The 13,620-nt window shown below is 42.1% G+C and overlaps 1 protein-coding gene across 3 annotated transcripts in view; it reads left to right on the top strand.

The window, feature by feature from the left end:
• The window catches only part of znf704 (zinc finger protein 704), a 67,058-nt gene extending 53,784 nt beyond the window's left edge, over positions 1 to 13,274 (top strand). The window contains exons 4-9 of one of the 3 annotated variants that reach the window (XM_033637094.2): positions 369 to 646; positions 6,220 to 6,320; positions 7,532 to 7,826; positions 9,545 to 9,679; positions 9,775 to 9,866; positions 10,431 to 13,274. In XM_033637094.2, coding sequence (XP_033492985.2) covers positions 369 to 646; positions 6,220 to 6,320; positions 7,532 to 7,826; positions 9,545 to 9,679; positions 9,775 to 9,866; positions 10,431 to 10,545 — 1,016 coding nt within the window. In that variant the 3' untranslated portion in view covers positions 10,546 to 13,274. The remainder of the gene's footprint in view (positions 1 to 368; positions 647 to 6,219; positions 6,321 to 7,531; positions 7,827 to 9,544; positions 9,680 to 9,774; positions 9,867 to 10,430) is intronic. The other 2 variants (XM_033637096.2, XM_033637095.2) reach the window with 2 other exon arrangements.
• The last annotated feature ends 346 nt before the right edge of the window (positions 13,275 to 13,620 follow it).

The raw sequence follows: 13,620 nt of genomic DNA, 5'->3' as shown, positions 1-13,620 counted from the left end.
AGATATTCAAAAGAAACGTTTCTTTGATCTAAAAAAACAGACCTTGGTAGTGTCTCAGCGGATCCACGCAACAAGAAAGTAACCTTTTTGTTTTTGTGTCACAGACAACAGTAGTGCTGGGAGGCTCTTTGTGTGAAGTGCAAATAAAGCTGTCTGAACTTAATTGAATGTCTTGATCTTCCATCACTGACAGAGGAACACCCACACATTTGTTGTGGTTGTATCATCTACAAATATGACTAAAGGAGTTGGATTTATTTTTTAGAATTGCTCTCATGATCCCAACGTCCCTTTTCTTTACCCCATGTTCTCTATTCTTCTGTCCTCCCTCTGCTCCATCCCTCCTCTTCTCACCTCCATCTTCTCAGAAGGTCTGAGTGGTTCATGGAAGGACAACGGCTCAGCTGGCCCCTTCACCCCATCTAGCAACAGCTCCTCAGGGGGCTACTGGAGCTGGTCTGCCCCCAGTGACCAGTCCAACCCATCTACACCTTCTCCACCGCTCTCGGCCGACAGCTTCAAGCCCTTCCGTGTGCCCAGTCTGGGCGGTGTGGGACCAGGCCCTGCAGGACCAGAGGACCCCAGCCTGGATGAGCAGGACGGCAGCAGCCTGCTCTTCGATGAGCCCATCCCTCGCAAGCGCAAGGTGAATACTGTAAAGCATGTCTGAGTTGAAAGCTTGATCAATCTCTCCATTATTTTCTAGATTAATCAGTTAGTTGTTCAGTCTGTTAAATATCTTAAAATGAAAAATGTTTATCAGTGTTTCCAAAACATGACATCCTCAAATTGTCCAGATAAAGATATTTCGTTAACTGTCACATAGTGGTGAAGAACCAGAGAATATTCACCTTTAAGATGCTGGAATCTGTTCTTATGAAAATACTCTAACTGTGTAATCCATAACCAAGAGTTGATGATTAATATGATAGTTGACAACTAATCAATTATTGGTTGCAGCTCTTGTTCAATGGCTGAAAGAAAAGTCCACAAAAACTTGGTGAAGTAATAAGTAAAGGCATTTTTACAACTGAATAGGCGCACACAGGGAGAAATCATTTATTACTACAATTATAACTGTTTGGAAAACGACACTAGACAGTAAGAAAACAGCTACATCTCCTCCGCATCCTCTCTTTGTTGGCAAACATCAAAATAGCACATCACAGCCACCATCTGATACAACGTGGAACAGACACAGCCCACTTCAGTGTTTCCCACAGAATAAGAATCTGTGTTTGTCACAGTTTGCAGAGTTTGAGTCGCTTTGTGGATTTATCAGTTGATCTGATCAGATTAATGGATGAGAGAGCAAACAGAGCACAGTAAAGCTTTGAGTGTGTTGCAATGAATAACCGAATGGTACATACAGTATATATTCCAACAGCACTTCTCATAAACAGTCCAGCTCCAAAAAAAACTAAATCAATATGTGGTGGCAGTTGTTGTTATGGCGGGATGCCACAAATATATGAATGTGTGGGAAACCCTACACTTACTTTGGTTCAACCTCTGTTTAGTCTCCTCCTGCTCTTCTTGATCACTTGTAATGTCTTAAAGCTCCAGTTGGTAACTTTCATGAAAATAACCTTGTGTCATATGTGCTGAACCTGTCACTGCATCCTCACAGAATTACATGAGTCAGAAAGTCTGTGAGAAAAATCGTCCTCCTCCTCCTCCTGGTAGTGCTTCTGATGGCATTTGCTAGAATCTACCAAAGTGCACCAGAAACAACCAATCAGAGCCAAGCTGTCAATCATATTGATCACAGCTCGTGAACTGCAGTCAAACTGTCAAACTAGGCAGTGGCTAGTGCAGTGCAGCAACAGAATCTTGATTCATATTTGATCAGAGCTGCCTAGTTTGACCGCAGTTCATGAGAGAGTGATTGACGAGAGGCTCCTCGCCTCAGATTGGTTGTTGTTGCTCAGGCACAGTGGATTCTTGCAAATACTATTGGAAGCACTAAGAGAAGGACAAACATGATTTTTTTTTTTCACAGATAATCTATCTCATGTTCTACTGTTTGGACAGGGTGAGTTATTTCTCATAAGTTACCAACTACAGCTTTGATGTAGCAGAACTCAGTATATATCTACATTTACTTTTTCAGTTTCTGTTGTCAGACAAAATAGTGATTTGGGTGCCACCCATTAATCAGCTCATCAGTATTTCCTGGGCCGCAGCACTGAGACGTCAATCAAGTCACTATTTTACTATTGTTTTTATTTTGCCATAAAAGAACAGCCTACTCGTAACAGGCTTGTCCAGATATTTACCAAAGAAACAAAAAGACAGATTCAATTTAAAAGCTGGTCACTAAGATGTCTGATTAGGTAAACATATAGTATATACAGGAAAAACACACACCTGCATTGTGTGACCAGCTATACTGATATATAGTTGTCTTCATGCACACCTCCAAAAGCTCTGTTTTTCTGTACACAATTTAAAAAGCAGCATTATTGAAAGGATTTGTTCCAGGCTGAAAATGCAGTGTAAGTCATGTTTTATTTTGGATAGAGGACCAAAGTGGGGGGGGAGGGGGGGGGAATTCAGATAAAGGTATCTTGGTATGGACAAGACATAAGTCACTTTTAAAATAATAAACCTTCAAAAATGTATTTTTAAAAGCTGAAGTCTCTCATCCTGCGACTTAAATTAGCCACTAGTTACTTCCTCAATCCTCGCAGTTTCTTGGAAATAAAAAATGTTTAACGATCACAACCTTATGTGCCCTGGAAGGTTTAGAGTTTTTCTTTTATTTCCGTGTGGGGCTGTCACAGTGTTACATATTACAGGGGTTTAAAAGAGAATGGCAGCAGCTCTACTGATAATAACAGGCAGATCTCTCAATAAGAAGCTGTCAGATGTAGCCCAGCAGCTTGATTCCCTCCTTCAACACACTCTGATATTAACCTATGAGGTTACGGATGTAGTTTGGGCTGATTGGCGAGATGAATACGTGGCAGGAAGGAGCACACAACCTTTTTGCTTCACTGGTAGTTTTGTCATTGCTACCCAGATTTTATGAGCACAACACACACACACACACACACACACTCATCATTTCAACTCGTCTCATTTCTACACACCACTGACAGCTCATCACATCCACAGCTCAGCGTCACTCATTATTTTCTCAGATGTATATTGCTTTGCTCTCCCTGTTAATCTCTCCCTCTCTCCTTATCAGCACTCCTACTCGCCGGTTTGTCGTCTTCTGTCAGTATCATCCATCTATCCTTCCTTTCGCCCTCTCGCCCCCTTTCTTCGCTGCTTCCTCTCCTGCTCTCGCCCTTGTTTTCACCCCGTCTTCCCTTGCTTTGTTCATACATGTGTGTGTGTGTCCTCTCCAGACATTTGCCCTTCATAATTACTTCTCAGCCTTCACATGCAGCCGCTCTGCAACAGCGGTAATGATTTTAATACCCACTACAGCAAACATAAAGATCCTGTTGGCTTCATGCTTCCTCTAAAAATCGATAGACTCTTGGGTGAGCTCCACATTGTACTGTATTAACTGGGGACTTATCACAAAGAAGGACACTGAGTGGGAGAGAGAGAGATGTAGTAGTGGAAAGGAGGAAAGCATGGAAGGTTGTGGATGAGAGGGAAGAGAGACTGGAGCATGGATGAACAGATTTTTTAAGATTGGATAACAATGTAGTTGACCAGTATGAACACACACATGCTTGCTACATGTGCGACGTGGAGGTTACACATGAAATTATCTACGCTCTTCTCTTGTGCTCTCGATTCTCTCTTGGCAAGACAATACCATCTGGACCTCACCATTTAATTAACTGTGAAATGCGTCTTTAAAAGGGAATAACACACACTTAGACACACAAACACACACACACAACAGGCCTTTGTTACCCAAAGACAAAACAATGCACAGAGGGGGGGGCAGATGATTGTTGTGTGTGCACGCGTTTCTGAAAAGAGGAGGAAAATTAAAGAAAAAAAACCATCTTGTCAAAATTAAATCAGCCTCCTCAACAATAGTTTGACAGACAGGCCTATAAGAGCGTTTATAATGGCTCAGAGCGGGGAGGCAGGAGGGCAGGGAGAAAGCACACAGGGTTTTTCACTCCGCAAAAAACAATGTACAGTCTCTCTGGGATGCCAGTGGTGTAATTACAGTAGATGGATAAGAGATACAGGATCCTTGCCAGCTCACGACCAGAGGAGAATTTACTGTTATTTGGCCTCCCTCAGCTCCCAGATAAATGTGTGTAGAGAATAGCGCCACAGGAAGATGTTACAGTAAAGCTGTACGTTCACACCATGACAATGATGAAGGAGCATCTGGTGTTAAGTTGTTTGATTCCTTTGTTGTCGATATACAGTGAATATTCACAGTTTTTCTTTACTGAAGTTAAGTTTGACAGCACTGGCAATATGAGATGAGAAATAAATTTAAAAAATAATAATAATAATGATGATAACGTTTTGATTCAAAAACACTAAAGACTTCAGATTTAAAAATAGAAATATGATGAACTGACTTATACAAATGTCGTTTTATGCCAAAGAAAATCAAATAAATGTCTCTTCATTTCATTTATTTCTGTGAAGATAACTTAAAAAGAAAAAATGTTATTACAATGCGTTGAATATCATATGAAATATCCACAAAATATGTCACTGAGTCAGAGGTTGTCCATTTACTCAATGATAGAAAAGGGGTCCCTCAGGGAATAAGGTTGGGAACCATAGATCTTGTCTAATCATGTGGCTTAATCCATGTGTTTATTTAGGCCCACTTTACACGTATACAGATATTTTGAAAAGGGATATAAGTCTGTCCACATATGATCTTTGTTTTACAAAATATCTTTGTCCACACTAAGTAGTTAAGTGCACAGGCTGACGTTACCTTTTTCAAAACACCTACTAGAAATCTCCTCACGGTTGATTTCCCCTTAAATATAAGGATGGCGGAGCTCACTCAGAGATATTAGTGCTGCTCTGGACATCTTAAGTTTTCCTTCCATTCCTCATTGACAACAATCCCACTCTGGATTTTGTCCCACCATCTGCTGGTTTGACCGGACCCGATCCTAAACTGCTGTTTCTGGTGGACTTTAAACTGTGCACGCTGTGGTTGAGCAAAATCACTGGGAGCAGCAGACGCCTTTGTTCGTCCTTACAGAGTTGCAGCAATATTAAGTTTAAGGGTATAGTAGTCATTAGCCCAAGCAGTACTACCAAAATGTCCATTTTCATAAATATCCGTATACGTGTAGACAGGGCCTAAATAAAGTCTTTGGGATGAAAACGGCATGACACGCTGACATCACACACAGCAAACCCTCAGGATACATCACTTTCCAGTCTCTCAGTGATACTGCACGTCAGCTGTGTAAAAAAACATCACTTTTATCACATTCACTCCCCAGATTGGGACATCCCAGCTACTGTACCTCACCAACATCTTCTGTCTGTATGACACATCCTGTTGTGTGCTGTGGGTGTTGGTACACATCTAGTGAATGCAGCTGATGTGTGTTGCACTGAGGGTTTTTGAGAGAGCTCTTGGAGTTCCCAGCATAGTGAGAAATACTTAAATCTACAGTAGTTTTTATTAAGTATGCATAGTTTTTATTGCATCGACATCATCTCATATCATCTCCGTCCAGTCTTTCAGCAACTTCACTGATTGCTGCCAATCCCAAATAATAATTAACAGTTAAAAATAAATCAACAAGTCCTAAAATGACCCCTCGAAAGCTTCCTGTAGGTGAAAAACAGAGCCTCTGTTACACTGAGCAATCAATATGTTTGTATGTTATGCAGTCACCTGAGAAGCCTGAAGCATTTACCTCCTGCCTGATAATGACGGGGAAATCGAAATGAAATGATGTACTTTAGGACGGCTGACCTACCCTGGAGGAAAAAAATACCAGATGTATTTCACCCTCTGTAATTTAGAGATGGATAAATGAATGAGTTGTATGCATATATCATGAGAAAAATGCCCAGGGAGTTCATGTGCACACATCTGATTGCTTGTCATTTACTCTGTGGTTATAGAGGAATGCTGTTGTAAAGTTAATATGAAAGCGTTGAACAAACAGGGATGTTATACTGTGTAAGAAACCATGAATTGACAATGATTGTTGCTCTTTTTGCTAACAAACAAAACATATTTCTGTCAGCACAAAGCCTTTGTTTTCTGACTGTAGCTGCTGTACTTTGTGTTTCTTGCAGAACTCCATGAAGGTGATGTTCAAGTGCCTGTGGAAGAACTGTGGCAAGGTGCTGAGTACCGCTGCTGGCATTCAGAGACACATCCGCACCATCCACCTGGGGTAAGACACCAACACACACACATCAGTGGGGTACTTGCGCTTGCTATTTTGAGTCCACGAGTGTGTCCACACTAAGGAGCATGGCAAAATGCAGTGCACGATGAGTACCCAGATGGTGCACTCATATGAGTCAAACAGTTGAGTGTGGAACGTTGGATGCTTCTCACCCTCAGTCGTTGTCATGTTGCCTGTGTGGCGGAAGGGGCGGGTCCAAAAACTCATTCATATTTGTGAAATGTTGGCAGACTACCGCGGTAAACACCAAAGCATGGTACAAATTTACATGTGTGTTTTTCTCTAACACTGTACTGTTGTCAGAGGCCATCAGTTTGTTTATTGGGTTAACCCTGTACTAATTTGGTACCACATTGATAACCCTAATGCTGATGTCTCAAATTGTCGTCCTCACTGTAGAAGATTTCAGTATTAGATTTGTGTTCAGATGCTTGACAAGCTGTAAATATCCACAAAATGCAGCAGCTATAATTAACTCTGTAGAACAGCTGGTGATAGAGCCAGCCACTGACATTCAGAGATATAGAAACGTGTCGTGAAAGCATGCTCATTTTTAATACAAAAACACAGACATACAGCTTGTATATATAAGCATGTATCTTGGCAAGTAACAATTGTTCATTAATATTGGTCAAAGTGTTCCGCACGGTTGTGATTCACCAAGCACGGGAAGAAAAGCTGCCAGATCTGTTAAGTGCACAACAGCCTGGTTTGATAAGAGACAACACTACCCTGTCACATTCCCGCACAAGACAAGCACATAGTGAACAGAGTGTACTGCATCTAAGTGTACTAACTGAAGAATCTGATTTAAGACACAGCAAAAGCCTCCAAAACAGTTCTTTCACTTCCTCTCAGCCCTCCAACCAGCTGCATTGTCATAACAACAGATTAATGGCTGATGGATTATCGCCACGGTAACACTTCCTGCTCTGGGAGTGAGGGTGGAGGTGGAGAACAATGATATCAGATGAATCACACATTCATACTGACATTCAATTAAACTGAGGTCCTCCACTGATTAACTGCAAATGACAGTGTTTTGCTGGTTGGAGGAATGACATTAATGTTGGGGGGGGGGGGGGGGGGTGTCTCTGATTGCACGGACGCATTTTGTTGTACGTGTGCAGTAATCAGCATTCATAGGGACATTTTATGTTTCTCTCTGTTTGTCCTCTCTCTGTATCTGTTGTTAGGCGTAACTGCGACTCGGACTGCAGTGACGGCGAGGAGGACTTCTACTACACGGAGATCAAGCTCAACACGGATTCCGTGGCCGACGGGTTGAGCAGCCTGTCCCCTGTGTCCCCGTCCGTCCTCTCTCCCCCTCCTCCTCCCCCCTCTCCTCTCCCGTCTCTCAGCCAGCTGGCGGACTCCCACAGACCTCCGCAGTCCTCTGACACCAAGGAGCCTCACGCTGGCGGCACCACCCCACTCAGCCGCTCTGCGCCCAGCGCACTCTACCTCATCCACACGGACCACGCCTACCAGGTGAGAGGGTGCAGGGAGCAGATGAAGCATACACGTAAACACACACTCACACAGGCGTGAGTAAGATCACTATACACCACACACACTCGATCAATGCACTCCCTGGATCAATACACACACACCACAACACACTTGTCAGGTCACACACACACACACACACACACACAAAATGCACATATTTTCTCTCACACACTATCAGGGTCCTCATTATCCTGATGATGCGTCACAGTGTTTCCCTCGCTCCCGTTAGCAGCTGTGCTAACAGTTGTGGTATATCGACACACAGCAGCAGGTTTGAACAATTAATGGTAGGTGAAGTAATGACACAATCCATCACTTAATTTGACAGTGTAGCTGTGTAGCTACGTGTTTTAACAGAAACATAAATTATTTGTGCCTGAACAGATTCTACAAAGTGAGACACTTAAAGCCTGCTCTTGAAATGAGCCCTTTACTGCAACAAATGCAACCAGTTTTTCTCAGGATCAGTTTGAGATTTAATGTTTACAAATTGGTCTGATGCATTTCAAGCAGCAAAATGGTTTTAGAGTCATTTGGGACATGCCTGATGTTCAAGTAATAATATAATAATTGTCAAAGAATTGTCCTTTATTAAAATTAAAAGCAGTTACAAAACCATAGATACCATTTAATGACTTTATACAAAGATAGAGGGCATGACTGCTCCCCAAAAGTGAAGCCAAAGCATCTTGATCGCCCCCTCGTGGCTGGCTGCAGGATAGGTCATAAACCCCACCCCCTAAAAAAATCAATCAAAAATCAAAAGTACATGTCAAATGAGATTTTCCCAAAGATGGTCTCTGTCATTTTTATGTAGTTCTGATCACGCTGTTGTTACCTCCGCCAAGCAGGTTATGTTTTCACCAGCGTTGGTCTGTTTTTCTGCAAAATAACTTGAAAAGTTCTGAACGGATTTTGATGAAATTTTCAGGAAGGGTTGATAATGGGACAAGGAACTGATGATAATATTTTGGTGGTGATCGGTTGAAGCAAAGTGGATAAAATAATAAAATGGCGGGAAATCCAAGCTGCTTGGCGGAGGTCTGCGCTCTCCGAGTGCTCTAGTTTGTTCAAGTGCTCGTTTGTTCTCATGAGTGTGGTTTTAATCGGTTATTTATAGGTAGGAACTTTATACTGTGTCTCCACTTGTTGATTGCTATGGTGCAGATTCTGGCTCCAAATGACATCACCAGCATAAGATGGCAGCGCCCTTATTAGGGAGATTTTGGCTTCATTTTTGTACAATGAGGAGGAAGTCATTGTTTCATACAGTCTGTGATACCATTGCACATAGTTCCAGGATCTCTTTTCAACGTCTTAAATGTCGACTCCATCTGTGTTCTTTTCCGGGTTTGTCAAATAGAAACAACCACTGAGCTGTTAGCAAAAGCAGTGAGGTAGTTTAGAGCCCTGATAATAACAATAACTGAAATAGATAGCTCAGAGTAATATATAATAATAAAGTAATACATTTTATTTAATACAGTTTTCATTAAAAGAAAAACAAGGCAGACAATCAACAAACCAAGCAGCAGTAACAAAAAAGAAAAACATGAAAAGGCACAATGTGATTTACAGGTCAGGGTCTTGAGAATGAAACATACTTTAGAGAGGCCACAGAAATACTACTGCTCCACATGCATCCTTCCATTTGAGTAGAAAATACCACCATTCTCACCTTTGACCTCTGCCCTCAGGCCACGGCTCCAGTGTCCATCCCGTCCAGCAGCAGTAACTCGACCGGCCCCGCCTCCACCAGCTTCACTCCCACCAACAGCTCCAGCTTTAGCATCTCCTGGCAGTCGCCGCCTGTCACCTTCACTGGGACCACAGTGAGGAAACTTTAATGCAAGCTTTTATTCTCAGCCTCATACATACATAGTCACATTTAGTGTCTTACAATGACACATTTGTCCTCCCTCATCAGGTGTCCCCCAGTAAAAGCCAGGGCTTCGGGGAACAGCGCTCCCAGACCATCGCCGTCCTCTCGTCCCCTCCCAGAGCCACCACTGCCCTCAGGTACTGGATCCTCACAAACTGAAAGAACGTATCCGATATTACCAAAGGACAACTTACATTTGTGATGTGGTTTTCTACCTCGATTAAACCTGAGTGAAAAACACCTCATGAGGTAGACGGTGAAAAATATTGACTCTCACAAATCAGCTCAATGACTCTTAATTAAAAAAAGAGTCATGATCAATCAGCTCTGATTTGCCTGATCCACTTCAATAAGGAGCCAAGCTGTTTTAGATTGTATGATCATTGTGTGATTTCTATTTAACATATGAGGACTTTGTTGTAGCTGTGATTAAAAAAGGCTACACTGGGGCTGTATTTAAAGGGCCAGTTCACCCCAAAATCAAGAATACATATTTTTCTTCTTATCTGTAGTGCTGTTTATCAATCTAGATTGTTTTGGTGTGATTTGTTGAGTGTTGGAGATGTTTGTGCTCATGATATTGTTAAAAAAGATAATAATTTGAAAGATAATTTAAACAAAGAAGAAAGAAAAAGATAATAATTTAATAATCTTCTCCATCATGTCAGTTTCATCTAATATTCTCTGTTTCCCCTCCTCAGTCGGAAGGTGCGCGGTGAAGGGAAGAAGTGCCGTAAGGTGTACGGGATGGAGAACCGCGACATGTGGTGCACTGCCTGCCGCTGGAAAAAAGCCTGCCAGAGATTCACCGACTGAGCATCGCCCCCACCAACTTCACAGTGCGCCACGCCAATGGGCACTGCTGCCTTTCGCCAGAGAAAGGGGGGAGGGGCGTCATTTTGCATGCATTTGGTTTTCTTCAACTCAAAATCGCAACTGTCCGTCAAGCTCTGGCTCCGCCCCTGTCGTCACCCCTCCCTCTCCTCAGCTCCACTGAACCATTCCAGCTGTGGAAGGAACCAAAGGACAGCGGAGTCACCTTTTAAATTGCCGTCCAGGATTCCCAGTACTGCCTCACCATTCCCACCATTCCCAGTTTTGGGAAACCCCAGTGCAGCTAAACAGTGTAAAGAAAAAATAGATCTAAATATTTCTCCTGTTTTTTTATGTTGGGTTCAGTGTTGCATCTTTCTATGTTTTTTAAAGCTCTGGTTTTTAAATGGAAAGTCTAGTCAAAGAAGGGGTCCGGAAAAAAGGCCAAAAGCTTTTTTTGTGTGTTTTGTCAAAAGAGAAAAAAAACCTTCACTTTTTTATCCAAAAGAAGAACGGGCCTCTTTGCTGCAGTTTCTGAAGAACGTTATGAGAAAAGCACGGAGGTAATGCTCGCAGTTTTTGTTCTTCCTTCAACGTGTCCATCTCTTGTTTTATTTCTGGATGTTTTGAGGTGATCTTTTTTCACCGACATCACAGCCTCTCCCGGCTCCTCACCTGTTCTTCACTCCTGACAGCCCCGAGGGAATGTACGGCGGCACCGGAGAGGGCAGGTAGAGAGAAAGTGAGGAAAAGAGACACACAAGGTGAATGATCAATGCAAAAAAGATACAATTTGCAGTCAGGGAAAGCAGATGGACCATGCCGGTGATTTACCACATGAAAAAAGCAGCATACACACAGAGGAATTACCACACAATCAAAGCAGAAGACAGGAACTGTTTTCTATGTCACTTTTTTACCCAGCTGATTCATTTTCTTTGTTTTATCAGGGATGTGATTCTAAAGAAAGCAAAAACCAGCAGCTAAAACTTGGGGTTATATACTGTATACTGCACAGTCTCAATAGCTTCTCTCTTTCATGACACATGACAACTTTGCAACCAAAAACTTCTTTATCTTATTCTTTATGTTTTTGGTTTTTGCTAAGGTGCCATGTTTACTGTTGTTGATGTAGAATTTTTTTTTCTCTCTCTTTCGGTGAAACCAAGACTGTTTACCTGCTAAAGAAAGTGTGTTAAAAGACCTTCCTGACAGCACTGGAAGCGTGAAGTCGGCAGCGTGTGAGGCCATAAAATGATAAACATCTCTGACCACATACAGAGAGACAGATTGCCCTCCTCCTCAACTAACTTTTACACCTTCCCAAAGGAAACAAAATATCTTTATGTTTACGTACGCCACATGGGCGCATCTTGATGATCTGTTGAAAAGGAGGAGGGCTGAAAACTTAAAGCACTTTTGTGGTTTCTTCTATTGAGTTGAAAATGTTCCTATCTTCGACTGGCCCTTTTCATTTCCAATTTATTATAAAAGGAAGCAAGAGCAAAGTTAATATTCCCCTATTGAACCTTCATTTGCTCCACGAGTTTTGGTAGAATAAGGTCTAAGCACTTGATTAGGTCACTCCTTCGTTGTTTAATGTGCACTGCACACTTTATACACTTGGCGACATGCAAGCAAAGCTTAAGTCCTCGTGTCTGTCACGTAACCTTGTTACTGCTGAGGTAAAAATATCTGATTTGTCATTTGAATGTGTTCATTTGAATTCCAGCCTCCCTGTCGGCTCAAAGGCAGGAAACAAAATCACAAAGGCCAAATGGTTTACAGATGTTCACTCTGTATGATAAATGGACCAACTCTTTGTCACCCGGGGCTGCGCTCCACTTTATTATAGCGTACTGATATTGATAGAAGTGTCCTGCAAATGTTTCTACCAACAGGCACGTTGTGATTCTGTTTCTGCATTTACTCTCTGCGTTATATGAAATTTGCTTGAATGCACGCTGAAATCTTTGTTGGCATTTCACACAGGATTAGTATTTTACCCTGGAATTATTCAAAACCAACACCAGCTTATAAACTCACACGCTCAGCCATTTAAAACACAGTACAGTACTTCTGCACCTGAAAATTGTAGCTCTGTTATGTTTGCTCAGCTGTTTCTGTCGATATCTATTTTTTTTTTGTGTCTGTTTATGTATATATGTAATTTGTGTACTTTTGCTAAGCTCCATGTTTATGGCCAATTACCTCGGTCATTACGTTTGCCACCTTTGAACAAGACAGGTTCATGTACGACATTGGGTGAGGAAATAATGTACCGGTCAACCTGTCGGGCTACTGTTGTTTTGAATATAGGGATAGCCTTAAAGTCACTCTTTAAAAAAATCTTTGTGCTTCTTATATGTCATTACATCGATGTTTCAGTAAGAAATATTTAGATTATCTCCAAACTGATTTGCCATTGTATTATGTGAACGCATTATTGTTTAAGAAAAGACAAATCTATATATACGTAAAAAAACATGTTGGAGTTTAAATTCAGAGCAAAAAAAAGACATTGATTTGGCTGTTTTTATTTTTTTCATATATATATGAATATATACTGTATATGGATTTTGTTTTCATGTTCTGCTGAAGGATTTTTTTGTGGCTAACTGCAGGAGGGAGCCCAGGCATAATTCTCACAGCAAGCAAAGCTTGTTATGCTCTTTTCAGTGAGTGTGACCCGCACGCTCCCGCCTGGAGCTCCTTCACGTCACGCTCCCCACTGCCGGCGCTGCTAAGCGGTCGAAATCCACAGTTGATTAAAACCTTTATCTTTTTCCAGTTCTCGTCTCGTGGTGCCGCGCAGGCCCACTTGCAATTAGTTTGATTGACATCTCGGTGTGTTTGCGCTCATGTGTGCGGTCACACGCTTCTAAGTATGAACGTGAAGGAGCCCCGGGCAAAGTGTGCAGGCGGCCACTGAAGCACGGTGCTCTGCCCCCCCCTCCCTCCCTCCAGGCGTTACTCCCCCTCCTCCAAAGGAGTTACACACCTCTGTCAAATGGCCTGTGGCGTTTCCCTTTCAGGCTCCTGACAAACGACACTTTGGGGTTTGAGGATGTTTTTGTT

This window comes from Epinephelus lanceolatus, chromosome 16 (assembly GCF_041903045.1).
Source record: "Epinephelus lanceolatus isolate andai-2023 chromosome 16, ASM4190304v1, whole genome shotgun sequence".
Lineage (NCBI taxonomy): Eukaryota > Metazoa > Chordata > Actinopteri > Perciformes > Serranidae > Epinephelus > Epinephelus lanceolatus.
Note: the sequence above shows the minus strand (reverse complement) of the source record. Positions and strands in the feature narration are given on the sequence as shown.